The sequence below is a fragment of the Monosiga brevicollis genome, genomic scaffold (genome assembly GCF_000002865.3).
Source record: "Monosiga brevicollis MX1 MONBRscaffold_26 genomic scaffold, whole genome shotgun sequence".
NCBI classification, from domain to species: Eukaryota; class Choanoflagellata; order Craspedida; family Salpingoecidae; genus Monosiga; species Monosiga brevicollis.
This window is the reverse complement of record NW_001865063.1, coordinates 417,189-434,397: the sequence shown is the minus strand read 5'-3', so window position 1 is coordinate 434,397 and position 17,209 is coordinate 417,189. Positions and strand designations below refer to the sequence as shown.

Below are 17,209 nucleotides of genomic sequence, written 5' to 3'. Positions count from 1 at the left end.
GCGCCACGCCAATCAAGATGAAGATTCGACCACACCCTCGGCCTCTCCTTTGCATGGACAGGGTCGGAGTCGATCAGCTACCAACTGGCCTCGGGATGTAGCCCTTGTGGCGCGACGGGCTTCATTTCAAAGCAATGCCCTTCAACTCACACGAGCACCTGAAGGTTTTGAGGGGGCGTTGTCTTACACAGACAAAATGCTGTTGCCGTTTAGTCCTGCTCTGCACGTGGACTCTCAGCGCCAGGCCTCCTCAAATCAAATCATGAATGTGGGTATTTCAGAGGACAACAGGCTCGCTTCGCGCACAACATCTGTCGCATCCTCGATCGTCGGGTCGCAGAGTGACACTGGTCAGTGGTTTGGGTACCTTTCTGTTTACCCCATGCTGCGAGGCTCAACGACTGCATCGTCCTTGCCGTTCCTTTTTCATTAACTCAATAATCGAATGTGTAGGGGCTCGCACCCAAGCTTCTGCAGGCGAACAAACGCTCTCGGAAACCGATTCGCTGCGCGAAACCGTCGAAGTCGATGAAGGAGCTGACACCAAGAGCACTTTGCTGGACCAGGCAGCTGGTCTGCAGCCCCTTATCAGCGATCGCCGTGACGTGCTACGTGCCTTGGGGGAGTTCAGTGGCGTTCAAGCACTTTTACTTTTGCTTGCTGATGCAGCACCCTCAGGCGAGCATCAGCTTGAGCTGATCGAAACCATTCTCTCCGTCGTTGAACAAGTGCGTTGATAGGACGTTTGCACAACCTGCCAACGCTGGCTGGTCATGGGCCTGTTTGCTTACGTTCAACACTGCTCTTGCCTTTGATTGCCTGCCAGGATCCACACCTCGCGCACCAGTCCAAAAATGAGCACGTTTACAGGCTTCTGGGTCACTTCTTGGCGTCATCCCGCTGCGAACTGACAGAAGCCCTCTTGCGCTGTCTACTTCGCTTTTGCGTCAACTACAGCGGCTCTCAAAACAAGGAATCGATTGGTATGAAGCCTTGAGATCGCATGCCTGCACATCTGCTCGCCGCTTATCACTAAACAACCCGCCATTGCCTTTTTTGGGGGCCCATCCATCCCAGGCCAAGACCTTTGGATCAATCGCGAAGCCGTTGTATGCAACGTTCCGCTGTTGGAGTTTACCTTGATGCAGCCACGCATTTGGCGCCGTGCGCCTCATACTGTTCGCTTGTACCGTGTTCATGCGCTGGCTCGGCTTGTCAATGGCGATTTGTGCTCCTTTGCTCACCTCAACTCAATGCAGTATCGGTGAGCTCACACGACTTACGACATTTTGCTTCTTGGCCGTACATATCTCACATGTTGGGGCCCATGTAGGAGTGCCGGCCTTTTAAACGCCCTGCTTCTTGAGTGGCAATCAAAAGCGCAAGTTCAAAGTCAAGAGCTTGCCCATGCCTATGTTCAACTCGTCCGCGGTATCATCTTGGAGTCTCCAGCTGAGCTGGTGGAGGATCTCCGCGCTCTCGTCAACTTTCTTACCGCCACCCACCCAGCACAAAAACTCAAGGTGTGATCGGCTTCCGTGGTGATTGCCTGGCTGTACTTGGACCGCTCAACACAAAATTTTCAATTCTTATGCACTCATGCCCAAATTGCCCAAATGTGCATGCATATCCCTTAGATTCGAGAGGGCACATTTTGGAAACGGGCCAAGGTGGGTAGAAGCTCGCTTTCATGGCACCCTTTTCCCCGGTGGTGGCGGTGGTGTGAGAAGGGAAGGAGCCCCAAGTGACTGTATTGTTTGACACATCATCAGCTGACCTCATCTTCATGCACCTCGCGCCTCATGCCCGGGCACGTGGCTTGTGTTGTAGAAATCTTCCAAGGATGACAAGGATCAGGACGAGGCAGATGAACCTGCATCTGGCTATTCACAGCGACGTCTCTCGTTCTTAACGCCCTCGCCACGAGCCCAAAGGGTATGTGGCATGCAGCTGATATGCCTTGCTACTGTTCTTGACTGTGGATCCAACCATTTTTCTCTGTTTTCTGCCACTCCTTTTCTTCGCCTTTTCTGTTGGCACGTCAGATACTCACGCTTTGCTTGTGCCATCTTGATAATCGGCATGGGCTACATTCCCGCAGTCAGGCACCACTTCGTGGGCATCACCTTCCGGGGCTTTTGAGAAAGGAACTGCCCCTGATGCGGATATGGCTGGTCTGGGTGCTATTTCGGACAAAGCACGCAGCCCGCCACGTCGCATCAAACGCTCAAACTTGGGGTGGTCGCAGCACTCGCCCTTTGCTGCCATCGCAGAGGAAGGTTCCGACTTTGAGCCCGATTCTCCTGCCAGCCGCCAGCCGGGCGAAGCAGCCATGGTTGATCCCATCGAGTCCACTCTTTTGCGGCGCCGCCTCTCCCCACTTCCTCTGTTGTCTCAATCATCAACAAGCAGCACGGATCGTCATGTCGACGCGCATGACCAGCCATACAGAAATGTAGACTCCAACCCTGCAGGGAATACGGAGGACGCCTCTGAGCCCTCAAATACAGATTCGCCCGGGCCGACTGACGCAGTGGATGTGCGCGTAGGTCTTCTGTCTCTCGTGCTAGACTGCTTGTGCCGCACGGGATATGATGACAACGTCCTGTCTCGCGAAAACCTGGACATTATCTTCGTTCCCGACACTCTTCTTGCCATGGCTGATCACGAAGATTCCACAACGCGTTTGATGGTTTTGCGCTTGATCATATTTTGCCTGCAGCGCGGACTCCCCAATTTCACCAAGCTCTTTCGACGCGCAGAGGGGTTTCATGTTTTGGCAAAGCAGCTCACAGAGCATGTTGTTACGCGTCCCATCTTCATGGCCGCCCTGAATGTCTTTATCGGACGCGTCGACCTGCGCCGCAGCGCCTCGACCAAGACATCAGCGTCGCGCGTCCCATCGACCGCAAACAGCCCCTCCCGACCCAGCTTTTCTTCACATCGCAGCTCTCGTGAGGATCTGCAATCGTTTGCGACGAGTTCTAGTGCCGGTCAACCAGTCGAGCACGCTCTGCAGGGCACACAGCCCTTGAGCGCAACTGACGCCGGCTCTGCAGCGCATCTGATTGCAGCACTATTTGCACACTTGGTCTCGGATGCCACCTTATGCCATGAAGCCTTAGGGACACTGACTCACCTCGTGCGGCTGCGCGATGATCTACGCGAGCCCCTGCTCAATGCAAATATTGTCGCGGTCCTGTGCGAGATCTTGACCATTGCAACCTTGCGCGCTCCTTCCAAGCCCCCGAGTCCCAGCGAGAATGTGCAGTCTGGATCGCCCACTGCCAATGCTAGTTTGGACGCGGACCTTCTGGCTAACGACCCGGACCCCGATTCAAGAATCGCCGCTGCGTCAAGTGCAGCTCATGCCGAGCAGCCTTCGTGGCGTTCGCGGCCCTCGACACCGGCCAGCTCAGCAGTTAGCCACGTGGGCTGCTTTTCTCTATCAGCCCGCAAAGCCCTGCTGATCGTTGCCGAAACCTTCTTAACCGAGCTCTCCTCACTTCACGTTGGCCCACTGTTGCTCCAACCCCGCTCAGCACCCACGGGTCTTGCTCGATTAGAGAGCATGATCAACTGTTTGACTGTGTGGGGCCTGCCGCATGAGCACGCCAAGCACCTTCAGCGCTCAATGCTTCTGACTTTGTTGGATCAAATGCAAGCTGCCATCTGCCAGCCGGGGCGGGGGACAAAAGTGGAGGCTACTCATGTGCCACTCCATGGAGCAGTGGCGACTCTCTGTGGTATGGCTGTGGATCTTGTCCTCTACGACTCGGGAGTGGCAGCTACGCTACCTGATACTAGCCTCGTAAACAGCGCCGAAGTGGCCGCAGCCTGCGCTACTGTGGCCGCGGCGGCAACATTTGCCTCAGACTCCTCCGACCCCATGACCTCCGGTCCTGATAGTGATGAGGCCTCGTGGATGGTAGTCAGCGATGTGCTACGCGAGAACTGGTCAACCCTCTCGGATCACGGCTTTGTCTGGCTTCTGATCCGCTGGCTCCAGGACATGCTTGATCACGTGCGCGCATTGCTTGGTTTGGGGACGAGCAGTGTCGTACGCCACGCTCTGCCACGAAACTCAACCCAGTATGCTGATGCCCGCGTGGTGGAACGCATGCTAAGTGAACAGCTGCTGCGCCTTCTGTTGTGGCTACTGCATCTAGACCTCCTTCCCAATCGCGAGTTGGACGCCACTCTGCAGGAGCCCATCTGGCAAAAACTTCCGCAGCGCTTGCAGCAGCTTGGTCTCGGCATCGATCAACTGACAGCCAGTGGCAGCTTGTGGGCTCGCCTCGTTCACTTTGACTCATCATTTGTGCTCGTGCTCAAATCGCTCCACTCGGCCTATCATCGTCTACGCCGCCTACGAGATGATCCTGATCTGCCTGACAAAAGCCCTGATGCTGATGCCGTAGTTCATAGCATCGATGTAATGCTTGACAAGTGTGAGCTTGCCTTTCGCTACGTGATTCGCCACCATAAGCCAAACCTCCAGGGGGCCGTGGATTTGGATGGTTCGCGGCTAGGCGCCACGCGGGGTGGATGGTACCTCAAATTTTACCGTCTCACGGAGAACGAAACCTTTTCGACTGAAATCGAGCTGGCACGCAAAAACTGGCTTGAGGCACGCGCGGCAGACGAAGCAGAGCGCGTGGAACAGGTGTTGCTTGGTCAGCGTCGTATCACAACCCATCTCACAGCCATGGTCACGCGTGCACTCCAGTTGGCCGATTTGCATCGCAAGGCATACCTGGAACACGTGACGAACCACAGCCATGAGCTCAACTTGTGCCAGACCCTCTGGCATCGCATCGAGGAACGTGCTCAGCAGCCGGGCAGCATCTGGTATCGGCCCGAACAAGGGCGCAAGTGGATGCTGGACCCGCGTGAGGGCCTCTTGCGCATGCGCCGCAAGCTGCAACCCCTGCGTGTGGCCGTGGACATGGCCAATCGGGCCCATGACTATTGGGAAGAGAACCCAGGAAACCCTGCCGCGGATGAGGCCCTGGCCACGCACGCAGCAAACGCGTCTAGTGCTAAATCGCCTGATGATGACGCACTTGAGCATACTCGGCTCGTCAACGAGTCCATGACTAGCAATTGGTCACTTGAGGCTAGCTTGACTCAGACCCCGACTCGCTTTGCAAGTGGCTTGAGTCTCATCACTCCTCAGCCAGACACCCCCCTGACCTTGACAGCAGGCACCCTGCGTCGAGGCACGGCGTGCTTAGCTCCCGTGGACGAGGAGACAGCAGAGCTCGAAAGGCCTTTCGCACATGTTGGCAGCAGTGCGTCAGTGCTCGGCAACGAGGCTACTGACGCTTCACAAGAGGATCCTATGCTGGCAGCCGCCTCCAAGCTGCTGCATTTGGTCGAAGCGATGGAAGATTTACCGACCTGCAGCGCAGGGCAGATGGATGTGCGCGGGCTGGCCGCATTGGTGGAGCAGCGTGGCCACGCTGGCGCAATATCCAGTGCCGAGGCATTGACACTGCGACCACTGCTCCTCTGCCCCACTGCCCTCGCCCCCGTGTCTGCAAATTCGCTGGCTTATCTGCATCATCAGCACCGCGGCGCCGGCACGCTCGATGATGCCGCTGCACCTGGAACTGACGTTAACGAGGGCGGACTCAGTACAAGTATCGACCCGCGCAGCACTGTTACGGAGAGCACGGACGTGCCAGAGGCCGCCGAGGACAACATGGGCAGCATGCAGCCCCACGAGCGCGTTCAGGCTGTCTTGGCCTGCGAAATCGTCACTCCATACGAATCTCTGAGCGGGGAGGTGATTCTTGGTGATCGCCATCTCTACTTTCAGATCAATCGTACACAGCAAAAGGCGCCCGGCCTCACCCAATTGCGCTCAGTCAAAGAACTAGCTGCGCTTTCCCACGACCCCAATCAGCTGCCCTGCTGGCCCTACGCAGGCATCACGCAGGTGCTACGACGGCGCTACCTGCTTCAGCATGTCGGATTGGAGATTTTCTTTGATTCGGGCGTTACTCTGATGCTGGCTTTTGGGTCGTCGCAGCTTTGCCGCGAAGCGCATACCTGCCTTATGCAACAGAAGCTGCCATCGCTGTGCATGCTGACAGTCATGGAAATCAACGGATCAGAGGACGCAGATGCCACGCCCAAACTATCCGTGTTCCGGGTCTCGGGCAACGATCGTCAGCCACGATCGGCCATCACACAGCAATGGATACGTGGAGACATCTCAAACTTTGAGTACCTCATGCACCTCAACACCTTGGCCGGCCGTACTTTTAACGACCTGACACAGTACCCTGTAATGCCACACGTTTTAAGAGACTACACGTCGGCGCGGCTCGATCTGCAGAATGAGGAGGTATTTCGTGACTTGAGCAAACCCATGGGTGCCCTGGGCGAGCAACGCTTGGAGTCGATTTTGCGGCGCTACGCAGACCTGAAGGAAAATTGGGAGATGGAACTGGAGATGGCACATCTTCGGGGTGAAGAACCTGATATCAACACCATGCCGTTCATGTACGGCACACATTACTCGTCGGCCGCCGCTGTGTTGTTCTACATGTCACGGTAAGCGATCGCAATGAGGTGGTGCTTGCTCTTCAAATTCTTGCCTTGGACTCCTTGTTATTAAAGTATTTCAAGTTTGGGGGTCATGTGGTGTTTTTGCGCGTGGCAAGGTGTTTTTTCATGTCAGCATGTGGAAATTACTGGTGTTTGCTCAGGTTGGAACCTTTCACGCAATTGGCTGTCGAGTTGCAAGGTGGCAAACTGGATATCCCTGACCGCATGTTCCATGACATGGCCGATACTTGGCTATCTTGCTCCGAGGTAAAGCCTTTTACCCTGTCATTGTTGCGAAATGTCCCGTCGGCACGCTGGTCTCAAGGCATGGACAGTAGTAAAGAAACGATTGCCATGTAAAGCTTCTTGACTTTGAGGTTGTGTGACTTTTTTTTTCTAAGCTTGAAAATTTGCTCATGTCCTTTCTTTGTTTCTTCCTCTGCACCTTTTTTTTTTACTCCCATCGACCCTTTTATTGCACGCAGCGCTCCTCTTCGGACGTCAAGGAGCTCATCCCTGAGTTTTTTACCTTGCCGGAATTTTTGCGCAATATCAACCATTACGAGTTGGGTCGTCGACAGGATGGCCAAGTGTTGGAAGATGTCTGTCTCCCGCCCTGGGCCGGTGGTTCACCACGTACTTTTGTTTACTTGCAAATGCGGGCCCTTGAGTCACCTTACGTGTCGGCTCATCTTCATGAGTGGATCGACCTGATCTTTGGCACCAAGCAGCGCGGGCCAGCAGCAGTGGAAGCAAGCAATGTTTTCGTGGCCGCAAGCTACGAGGGCGTCGTCGACCTCGAGAAGGAGCAGAGCCCAAGCCTTCGGAAAAGAGTACTCGATTCAGCCAAGCACTTTGGACAAACACCCATCCAGCTCTTTCAAAACGCACATCCTCGCCGGTTGGCCAGTGCGTGCAATTGGCCCGTGAACCTGACACACGTTGGTGGACGCAAGGTCATTGGTGAAATTTTGCGTCGGACCGTCAACAAAGATGTACATCACCTCGCTTTCTTGCCCGGGCGCGTGATTAAGGTGTATCGCCGCCTGCGTTGCCCCTTACTTCGGGATGGCCAAATTTTCCAATTGGATGCCGACTGCTGGGATGGCAACCTGCACGTGTTGGACGCACGAGGCCACCCAACCGGCTGCAATTTACCATGGTATGATCATGGCGGGCGTGCACTGGCAAGCAGTGGAGCCTTTGCCGCGTTAGCCGGCGCTTCCGGTGTGGTTCACGTGCTTCAACTCCATGTGGCAAACAACCAAGTCTCACTCGCGCACATGGGATCTCTGTACGGTCGAGGCGCACCCATGGTGCACATTGCCATGTGCACGTCATTTGGCGTTGTGGTGACCGCTGACGAGGACGGACGGGTCTTCATCTGGGATCTGCATCAACTCAGTCTACTTCATGTGCTCTTGACGGCTCCAGATGAAACGATCACAGCCCTTGCGGTCTCAGCCATCACCGGGGATATTGCTGTGGGTCGCGCGCGCGCGCAGGGTGGAACATCTCCGGCGGCAGCTGTCGAAATTGTGACAATCAACGGCGAATCAGTCACAAGCTGGAAGAGCCCAAGCAAAGTAACGGCATTGGCCTATATCAACTACCGCAACCTGGCCAATGACTGTGGGCTGTTAGTGGGCAACGCTGATGCCGGTGTCACCATTCTCAGAGCCCATGACCTGAACGAGCTTTGGAGCGTATCTGGACGTCACGTCATGCAAGACTTCTCGGTTCCAGACACAGGCATCTGCGGCATACAAGCACTTGCGGTGGCCGAGGAAGACCACCGCTTTTACGTTGCCACTGAAGGTACGTCGTTCATGGGGTTGTCTGTGCTGCTGTTGTGGGCTCGTCCTCACGGTCTCTGTTTGGTCGCCTTTGTTGGAACCGGGTGGGGTGATTTGTTCCAACAGGCGGCTTGCTCGTAGGTTATGGAGTGGTTTAGGCTCAGTGTGTAGAAACAAATGCACGTAGATTGATTGTGTCAATTAGATAGATTTTCTTTAGTGGTCGTTTTTCAGCTCTCCTCTCATGTGGCACACAGGTGCCTTGGATGCCTTCGCCAAATTCACTCGTCTAAACAATATTCTAATGTTAATCATCCTTCAACGAAGCGACACCGCAGGCGATAGTCTCTTCAAGTCCAACACGTAAAACATCGAGGGGTCAATTTTGACGGTCTCGGTAGCATCACCAGCGTTGGCGGGGATCTCTGCATTGCCGTATGTCTGCCGTCGTGGAAGAGAACAAGCGTAGCGGCCTGTATTGTTCGCGTCGGTTGCGGTCGGAGGTCGCGTCTCACGATCTGCCCGGCGCGTCATGAGTCTTCTGCTGCAGGACAATGACGAGCTGACAGGAACATCACCAACGTTGGCGGGAATCTATACGTTCGCGTCTGTCCTGCCGTTGTGAAAGACAGCAACCCTAGCGGCTCGTATGATCGTGGTGGTCGTCGCAATGGTGAGCCATCACATTCCAAATCTTGACTCTCACGTTTGGTGCATCCTGCTCGGTTTTGTGGCCATTACCCAGAGCCATGCCGACCTCGCCAATGGCAGAGGGGCTCGACAGCCAGTTCATACGAGCAAAGATCTCAGGCAGAACCGATGGCCGATTACGTAATACTACGCGAAATGGTCACAACAAATGTTCTCGACTGTTCTCTCTCTGCAACAATTTGTTGTGTGAGTGACAAAGTATTTTACATTCTCTACATTTCTGTGAGTTGAAGAGTGGTTCGATCACGCGGCGACGCAGGTGGCGGCGACGCAGGTGGCGGCGGCGGTGTGCATGGGAAGGCGGCGGTGCAGAGAGGATGAGAGGGAGAGGGAGGTTCGGGTGTAGGAATGGCCTATCCATGGCGGGTCGTCCTTTTCTTTTTTCTGTCAAAAGACCGCCATGCCGAAGAGGTGGCTGACTGACACATCATGTGTGTGTGTGTGTGTGCTGTTGCAGAAGGTTGCAATGGACTTGCCGACGGGAATGGCGTCGCCGCCAGTGGGCCCTGCGGGAGCCTTTGATCGCATGGGCGCCATGCCCAGTGAGGTGACTTTTGAATCCCTCGGTACGTCCACTTCACCTTGGCTTGTGTACTTTTCCGCTCTCATTTGCGCTCATCAAGTTGAATGTTGCCCGTTCAGGTGCACTGGCCGTTCGCGGCATCGTCTGGGCTGCGATCAAGGAACTGCCACGTGTAAGATAATTTGCCTCTGCGCACCTGCAAGAGGTGATGTGGCAAAGCCCAACGGTTGTCGTCTCAGTACACATCCCTCACGCAAGTTCTCGCCGGTTGTGGACAGCTGATTTTCGTGTCCCCGATTGAGAATACCGTCACCTTGTTGGACGCGAGCCCGGACTTGCCCAAGGACCCTCGCCCCCTCAACTCCTTGGGAAACATTATCCATGTGGCCCGCTTTTATGCCGGCGGGTAAGAACCCCGCGCAGTCCCTTGACGGGGCCTCACAGGCCGACGCTGGCTCAAGTTCTTCATGGTTCCTGGTCATGTTGATCTCGAATCAATGACCTTTGTGGCGTTTGTCCTTCGCATTCTCTTTTCAGATGGACCAGCATGTGGCACGGCGCTCTGGTTGGCTGTACACGTGATCTCATCCTTCAGCTCGTCATGCCCTGGCTGTCACACAAGACCTCGAACCTCATGGACATGATCATTGGCCCTTTTGAACCAAACCGGTACGACAACAGAGCTTGTGTCTACCACCACGAGCACCGACCCTCAGAAGTCAGACTCGCGCGAGCCCTTTGCTCACGCTACAACCCCCGTTTCCCATTCCCATACGCCCACTACCAGACATGGCAAATTGCATCGCGTGCTCCGCAAGATTGTGATTGGTACCGTGGCCGGCAGCATTGCCTACATGGCCGTGCACCCCATTTTCATGCTTCAAACCCGCATGGTCTGCCAAAAATGTATGTCAATCCACCAGGCACTTTCCCAACAACCCACGTGCTCGGCTCCTTGTGGTGCAACTCGTTGGCTTTTAGTCGGCCTCACGAGTCCTTTCTGCTGCCTTTCGTGATAGTCACGGCTGGCTCTGCCAGCTCCCTGTTTGCCGCCTACCGTAGCGTAAGCCACCCCCACCCTGATGACCATGTTTTTCGCGCATGTTCCGATTTCTTCATGATTTACGGAAGGAACGTTCGCTCATACACATCCATCAGAACCGCGTCTCTCATTCGCTCATCCCCCCGGGTTCGATTTCCAGATTGTGGCAGAACGCGGCATTTTGGGACTTTTCTATGGAGTCCAATTTACCGCAATGCGTTGCCTGGCTCTCTCTGTTGTGCGCTTTGGCATGGAGACATGCAAACCCTCCCCGCCGCCTGTTGATGGAAACTCAGAACCAACGAGGTACCAAAGCGCCCTCACTCGCTTGCTTGTTTTGTTTTGTTTTGTTTTTGTCCTGCTCCTTTTGTGTTTCTTTCGCGCGTGCGTAGCCCCGCATCTCAGCCTTTGCTTCGTCGTCCTCCATGCGCTGATTTTGCCCTTTCACCGTTTGTAGCTTGACCCCCTTCCTGCTGAAGCATTTTGCGTGGTCGTGGTCAGCCTCCAACCTCTGCGAGCTCTTGACCATTCCCCTTCAGGCTGTAGCCTGCCGCGTCGCTCTCTGTACGTCCTGCTCCCAAACTAGGCAACGCCTGTGACAGCATCTCCCAAGTCCTAATCCCGTGCTTTCTATCCGTTGACGTCTGCTGCTTTCTTTAGACGATGGCCCCATGTCAGGGGGGGCCTACGGACATCTATTGATTACGACGCGCTGCCCCATCCACTTCTGGAATGCCCTTCCTTTTATGACCTTACTCAATACTTGTATCAGTGCCCTAGAGACGGTGTCGCTATCTGTGGTATGTCTTTGCCTCCCGCGCGCGCACCTCACAAGCACACCGTCCTAAACCACATTGCAAGGCATACCTCGTGGCGGCTCATACCCTTTGTGCACATGTAGGCGGCGCAGCCCGCGTCCTCTTCGGCTGTGCGGGAGGCGGAAAAGGTGGACTAGCTGCCATATTGCATGCTGTTTGAAACACTGATCCCGTGTCTCGCTTTTCTCCGTGAGGCCGTCAGGCACGCCTGACCCTTCGCACCTACCTTAGTCTTCAGGCACCGTGTGCAAATTTGATTTTTCTTTTCTCGCTTTCTCCACCATCGCCATCCGAGAAAAGTTCATGTCGATGAAAGACGTTTCCTTCAACGCACCACCACTACCAACACCACCACCATCACAACAACAACAACAACAACGACGACGACGACGACAACAACAACAACAACGATTTTGAGGGCTACAGACCTGGCAGTACAAGACGCCACATATACGCGCCGACCCCCTCCGAAACAAAAAGGGTCTCTAAATTAAAATTTACATCTCGGAAATGACACAACAAATCCGTTGGCATTTCTCGACGACAACAACAGCCTTTGCACGATGGCAGCGACCAGTCCCGGTGCCCGGCTGCGGGCGCCTAGCCGGGACAGCCTTGAGGGCACTGCTGTAGGAGACGACAATCGCGTCACACTACAGAAGGTTACGCGAATCATGGATGCGATCCTGGCTGCTGGGGATGGTCCGGTAAGCTCGCTCGCCCCTGTGCACATTGGCCCTGCCCTCTCTCCGTCTCACGATCAAACGCTCTCCGCGTGTGCTTGATGGCTCCCTCCGGAACCAGGAAGCGATTGAGCTGACGAAACAGCTCACCAGCCCTTCTGTGGTTGATTCACATGGGTAAGGTGCTATTGCATATGACTGCCGTTGCCTAGTGCATTGCTCTATGTGGTGGGCTCACCAGCAAAACTGATCCTTCCAAGGCAAACTCTGCTACACCGCGCAGCCCACGCAGGGCACGAATGCCTTGTGGGCCATCTCCTGGCATGCAGTGCCCCGTTGGAAATGGTTTGTATCTACGCCTTGACTTCATTGAATCCTTTGGTCAAGCACTTGGCCAATGCTTTGCTAGAACATCTCATTCAGCTGCCCCCGCTTATGCTATGTTGGCGCTCAGCTCTCTGCGCATGGCCTCACGCCATTGCACATGGCTGCTGCGGCTGGCAACCTTACTGGTATGTCGGCGGGTTGAGACCCTTACGTCGTGCACAGATCGGGGGGGTATGTCTGATTTTCCAAGGGCAAGAATACCAACTCATAGCCCACGGTAACCCTTGCGTTGCTCTGTACCCTCAGTGGTGCAGCAGCTACTCGCTGCCGGCGCCAGTCCAAACGTGCAAAGCTTTGCAGGCTTTGCGTCTTTGCACTTTGCAGCATTGCGTGGACACCAGCAAGTGGCCGAGGCCCTTCTACGAGCTGGGGCTCGACGAGCCACAACCACAAATTTTGGTTGGCAGCCTAGTCGCCATGCCCTTCTGGCCAATCCTGATATGAGTAAACTCCTCTGCAAAGGTCCGCATCGCACGAAAACCACAAACCATATGTGATCCATCACCATGCTCCTCTCGAGCTCACGGAGCCTGGTTCCTTCATTTTACTGCCACTCCGCTCCCGATCTTGTGGCTTAGATGGTCACAAATCATGTTTGGGCTGCGGTGCTCGACGCGGCAAATGCACCTGCGATCCACACAGCGCAGCTTCTGCTGACAATCTCGATCGGCTCAAGGTATCGCCCTTGGTCACTTTCTTCAGTTGGCCACACGACGCGCGCCAGCCATGGTGCATCGCTTGGGAACAGCCTCATACCCGGGCTTCCGTGGATATCCGAATGTCCTCCTCCAGGTGCTCCATGCAGCTGGCGTGTCCCTTGACCAACCTCGGGCTCGGGATGGCCTGACCCCGCTGATGTTGGCTAGCTGGTACGGCCATTTGAAGGTCGTCCGCTTTCTAGTCGATGATGTGCAAGCCAATGTTTTAGCCACTGCCCTTTGGCATACCACCGAATGGACCGCCCTGGCTTTTGCAACGGCTTATGGTCGGGCTGCGGTGGTTGATCACCTCATCAAGCGCATGAGTCTCGCCCATCGTCCTGAGTACGTCGGACCTATAGACAGCGTCAAAGTTTTGCCCCTTTCCAGCCCTTCTTGAGGACCTCTTCCCGTTCAAATCAACCCTTGCCCCATGTACCTGCATGCTCGTTCACAGATCCCCAACGTTTGATCTGCCACACCACGAGACCTTGCTACGCGTCATGGGCTTTTCGCGGCGTGCGCGGCGCCTGAGCCGTCAATCCAGGTATCTGATGTTGATCAATCCCAAGAGGATCGTGCTGTGAATGTTGGCGAGCTGTCTCTTGGCGAGCTGTCTCGTCCTTTGCTCATGCCGGCTTGAATCTGGACAGGTCTGCTCCGTCCATTCAAGCTCGCCCTGCCTCGCGACGGGTATGTGGTGCCAAGCGACTTGAGCAAACCTTTTTGTGATCTTCTGTTGACTCTCTAGTGCACATATTGCATTGCAAGACGGCCTGGCAATCCTGATCATGACAGCTGATTGAGCGCGATGCCTGATCCGCGTCTTTAGAATTCATTGTCGATTCCACCCGAGGGCGAGAGGCTGGTAGCGACTCCACCCCCACCCCGCTCCGCCACCTCATCCAAGTCACCGCAACACCTCGAGGTGACAAGTCAACCCGCGGCGCTTGTGGTCATGAATAGCAGCGTTCGCCGCTATGCACGGCGCCACTCTCTTACTTCAAAGTGCGCAAAACTTGCCCGAATCAAACCCACTGCCGGTGGTTCGTGAGCACCTTGAGCCGTTGCAATATTGCTGAACTCAAAGTCTCACGATTTGTTGTTGTTGTTGTTGTTGTTGTTGTTGTTGTTGTTGTTGTTGTTGTTGTTGTTGTTTTTGCGGCTGCTTCATTGTGCGGTAACAGAAATGGGACTCGCCCTACGCTTGTTTTTACAAGCGCTCGGTCCTCGCCCGTCACACCAAGCCCGAACACAGCCACAACAGGGCCCTCACCACAACCTCCACCCCCTGCGCCAGTGGCGCCGCCTGACAGCCCGCTGCCGGATGGAGGACCTCCGCTTACGCGCCAACCCTCCAAGAACGCCCGTCGCCGCCGATTCAGCCTCAAATCCATGTTACACAAAGAGCCCCAGCTGTTGGCCTCGCATGACTCGACGGCCTCGGATGCCTCTTCCTCGCTCGACTCTCCCCCAGCGTCGAACCCTGGTTCAAACCACGGCTCACGGGTTCACTCACGTGGTGCCATTGTGGACATGGAGCTTGAGACCTTTGACGCAGAAGGTGGCTCGTCGCGTCCCACGAGTGGCGAACTGGACCACGCTCGCCAGCAGCTCCTTGCTCCGCAGAATGACAGTCACTCGCGTTCACGGGGCCCGGACGAGGGGGGGCGAGCAAGACTAGGCTCGGCTTCAAGCGCACGCTCCACTCCTTTTCCTCTGAAAACGCCAAAATTGCCAGTCGCGCGCAAGCCTGTTTTTCAGCCCGTGCCAAAGTTGGCAATGCGTGCACCACCTGTCATGCCCAAGCCGGGACACGATTCGGCTTTGTATCGTATGTTGAATGCGCGCATGTGCTTACAAGTACCCCTCTTAGTTTTTTGCTAGATCCTTGTGATCCCGTATTGCTCAATCCCTCTCAAAGATCGCTCAATATAGCAGCCTCAACTTTCTGTGTCTGCTGCTTTGAACTGCTATGGGAATAGGTTGGAAGAATCTGAATCAACAGGTTCGAGCTGGCCTTGAAAAAGAGTCGCGACCTGAGGGCCATGGTGGTGATTCCACAAGTCTGTCTGCTAGCATGCCGTACAACACGAACGCCAATCAGGCCGCACACACCGGTTCAACCAGCTTTGCACAGGCGGTATCCTTGCGCAGTGTGGGTAGCGCTGACCATGTGCAAGATTTGCATGCGATGGGTCTCCATGAAAGCGCCTGTATTTTGGAGCAGGAGGAGATTGACACTTATACCTTTTTGCACATGACTCAAACTGACTTTCAAGATCTGGGTCTTTGTGAAGCCCGAATACTTCAACAAATTCTTGAGGTTCAGACTCGCTTGGGCGCTGGTTATCTTTCTTCATCGAGTAGCTAGAAAGGCGTCGCTCAGAGGTGCTGTGTGAGTCGATGTACAAAACTGCAGCTCTCTTTAGTTTTTCTTCAAGGGAGATGCGAGGGTTGAACGAAGGGATAACAGCGTGCTGTTGCAAAGCAAAAATTAAATTTTCTTGAAAGTTCAGGACATTCCCTTCGCCGAAGAAGAGTGAATACAGAGAGAACCACGATACACGGGGAAGAGAAAATTAAAAAAAAAAAGAATAAAAAGAAAAACCGATCAAGGCAGAATAGCTACGCTCAGGCAGAACGAATGATGTGACGCAGAACCGCCCTGGGTTGAAATGGTAGTTTGTTTTCGAACGTGACCATAGCTTAAGCAAGGTTGCACTGTTCGTGCTCAACAATCCAGTTGTCCTTGAGAAGGTTGTAAAGGATGGGGCAGCTGTCCTTCAGGCTGTCAAAATAGCTCTTGTCGGCAAAGTCGAGCGTACGCTGGAAGGCGGCTGCCGGGCCATGGAAAGGCCACACGATGTAAGACAGCTCTTTTGCGCCACCCGTGAACGCGACAATGGAACCTGGAGGAGGGCCGGCAAATCCGCGGCGCTCATCCTGAGGCTGGACATAGGTGACAACAGAGTCCATGTTGGCTTGGTAAGGGCTGCCGATGATGGCCACATGGGCATTGGTGCCATAGCCATGCTCCCAGCCGACCACGAAAGAATGTGGAGGAACAGGGGCATAGCTATCTGTATCATTTGCGCTGTAGAAAGTGGCAGAGATATTAGGAGGTGTGTACTCGTACGCACGGGGCACAGGAGAGTAGGTGGCAGCCTCAGGTTCCTCAGGGTGGAAGAGAGTAGCATAAGTGGACATGAAAGGAGCAGACACTTCAACGACAAAGAGTTGACCCAAGAAGTGAATCGAAACCTGTGTTAAGATGGGCACATCCACATCCTGATAGTCGCACATGCGGGCCCAAACAAGCGTGATGAAGTCGGTGTTGTTGGTGTCAGGCACAAATTTCCACTCAGAGCAGCAAGAATCGTCCAACACCATATAAGGCAGAATGCTAACAAGCGAGTCAGAAGACATGCCAGCAGAGCCGTCACGACGGAACGAATAGTAGCCGGGCTCATTGGCATCCAGGATCAGGGTGGCGTCAGCACCAGCCACAATGATTTTGTCATTCGACTCCATGATCAGGGGTTTGTTGCGCATAGGGATCTGAGCAATGTCGCAGGTCTTGCTCATGCCATAGTCATCAAAGGTCTCTGTAACGGGAATGGCGTCCATAACAAAGTCCTCCAGCTGCTCTTCAACACAAGCGCGGCGGCGGGAATAGGGCTTGCCAAGCAACTCGTTGCCAGTGCAGCTCTCCGATGAGCAGGAATCACGGGCTGTCGCCAGTGTGGCGAGGAAGCCCAAAACCAGAACAGTACGGAGAAGCATTTTGATGGGAGGCAAAGGAAAGATCTCCGGACTCTGCCATGACACGGAAAGCGACAACAAAGATTATTGAAATGAGTTGGCTCATCGGGTCTTTTGGTCAAGAGGATCAAGGCAACTAGAAGCTGAGTCGACACAATGTGACACACACACACACACGCACACACACGCACGGTTGAGTCTTTCCTGTGGATGAAAGAAGATGCTCGC

General features: G+C 54.7%; 3 protein-coding genes across 3 annotated transcripts in view; 2 read left to right on the top strand and 1 right to left on the bottom strand.

Annotated features, from left to right (window-relative positions):
• The window catches only part of MONBRDRAFT_28472 (uncharacterized protein), a gene marked incomplete at both ends in the record, with an annotated part of 17,300 nt that extends 5,435 nt beyond the window's left edge, over positions 1–11,865 (top strand). The window contains 24 exons of the mRNA XM_001748919.1: positions 239–350; positions 454–728; positions 827–983; positions 1,453–1,523; positions 1,638–1,670; positions 1,831–1,935; positions 2,102–6,564; positions 6,720–6,825; positions 7,044–7,720; positions 7,754–8,376; positions 8,612–8,717; positions 8,924–9,027; positions 9,100–9,287; positions 9,523–9,631; positions 9,708–9,760; positions 9,867–9,994; positions 10,126–10,257; positions 10,376–10,494; positions 10,608–10,651; positions 10,791–10,936; positions 11,088–11,194; positions 11,291–11,430; positions 11,532–11,576; positions 11,680–11,865. Coding sequence (XP_001748971.1) covers positions 239–350; positions 454–728; positions 827–983; positions 1,453–1,523; positions 1,638–1,670; positions 1,831–1,935; positions 2,102–6,564; positions 6,720–6,825; positions 7,044–7,720; positions 7,754–8,376; positions 8,612–8,717; positions 8,924–9,027; positions 9,100–9,287; positions 9,523–9,631; positions 9,708–9,760; positions 9,867–9,994; positions 10,126–10,257; positions 10,376–10,494; positions 10,608–10,651; positions 10,791–10,936; positions 11,088–11,194; positions 11,291–11,430; positions 11,532–11,576; positions 11,680–11,865 — 8,229 coding nt within the window. The remainder of the gene's footprint in view (positions 1–238; positions 351–453; positions 729–826; positions 984–1,452; positions 1,524–1,637; positions 1,671–1,830; positions 1,936–2,101; positions 6,565–6,719; positions 6,826–7,043; positions 7,721–7,753; positions 8,377–8,611; positions 8,718–8,923; positions 9,028–9,099; positions 9,288–9,522; positions 9,632–9,707; positions 9,761–9,866; positions 9,995–10,125; positions 10,258–10,375; positions 10,495–10,607; positions 10,652–10,790; positions 10,937–11,087; positions 11,195–11,290; positions 11,431–11,531; positions 11,577–11,679) is intronic.
• Positions 11,866–12,002: 137 nt separating this feature from the next.
• Positions 12,003–13,335, top strand: MONBRDRAFT_38501 (uncharacterized protein; the record flags this gene model as incomplete). Its single annotated transcript, XM_001748918.1, has 7 exons — positions 12,003–12,155; positions 12,253–12,308; positions 12,392–12,476; positions 12,586–12,643; positions 12,765–12,980; positions 13,097–13,194; positions 13,311–13,335. Coding segments are annotated over exons 1-7 (681 nt in total), but the record flags the coding sequence as incomplete, so codon positions are not given.
• Positions 13,336–15,925: 2,590 nt separating this feature from the next.
• MONBRDRAFT_11120 (uncharacterized protein) lies at positions 15,926–17,002 on the bottom strand (the record flags this gene model as incomplete). The annotated part of the gene is made up of 1 exon (XM_001748850.1): positions 15,926–17,002. One exon carries the CDS (start codon positions 17,000–17,002, stop codon positions 15,926–15,928), a length of 1,077 nt encoding a protein of 358 aa, XP_001748902.1.
• Positions 17,003–17,209: the final 207 nt, after the last annotated feature.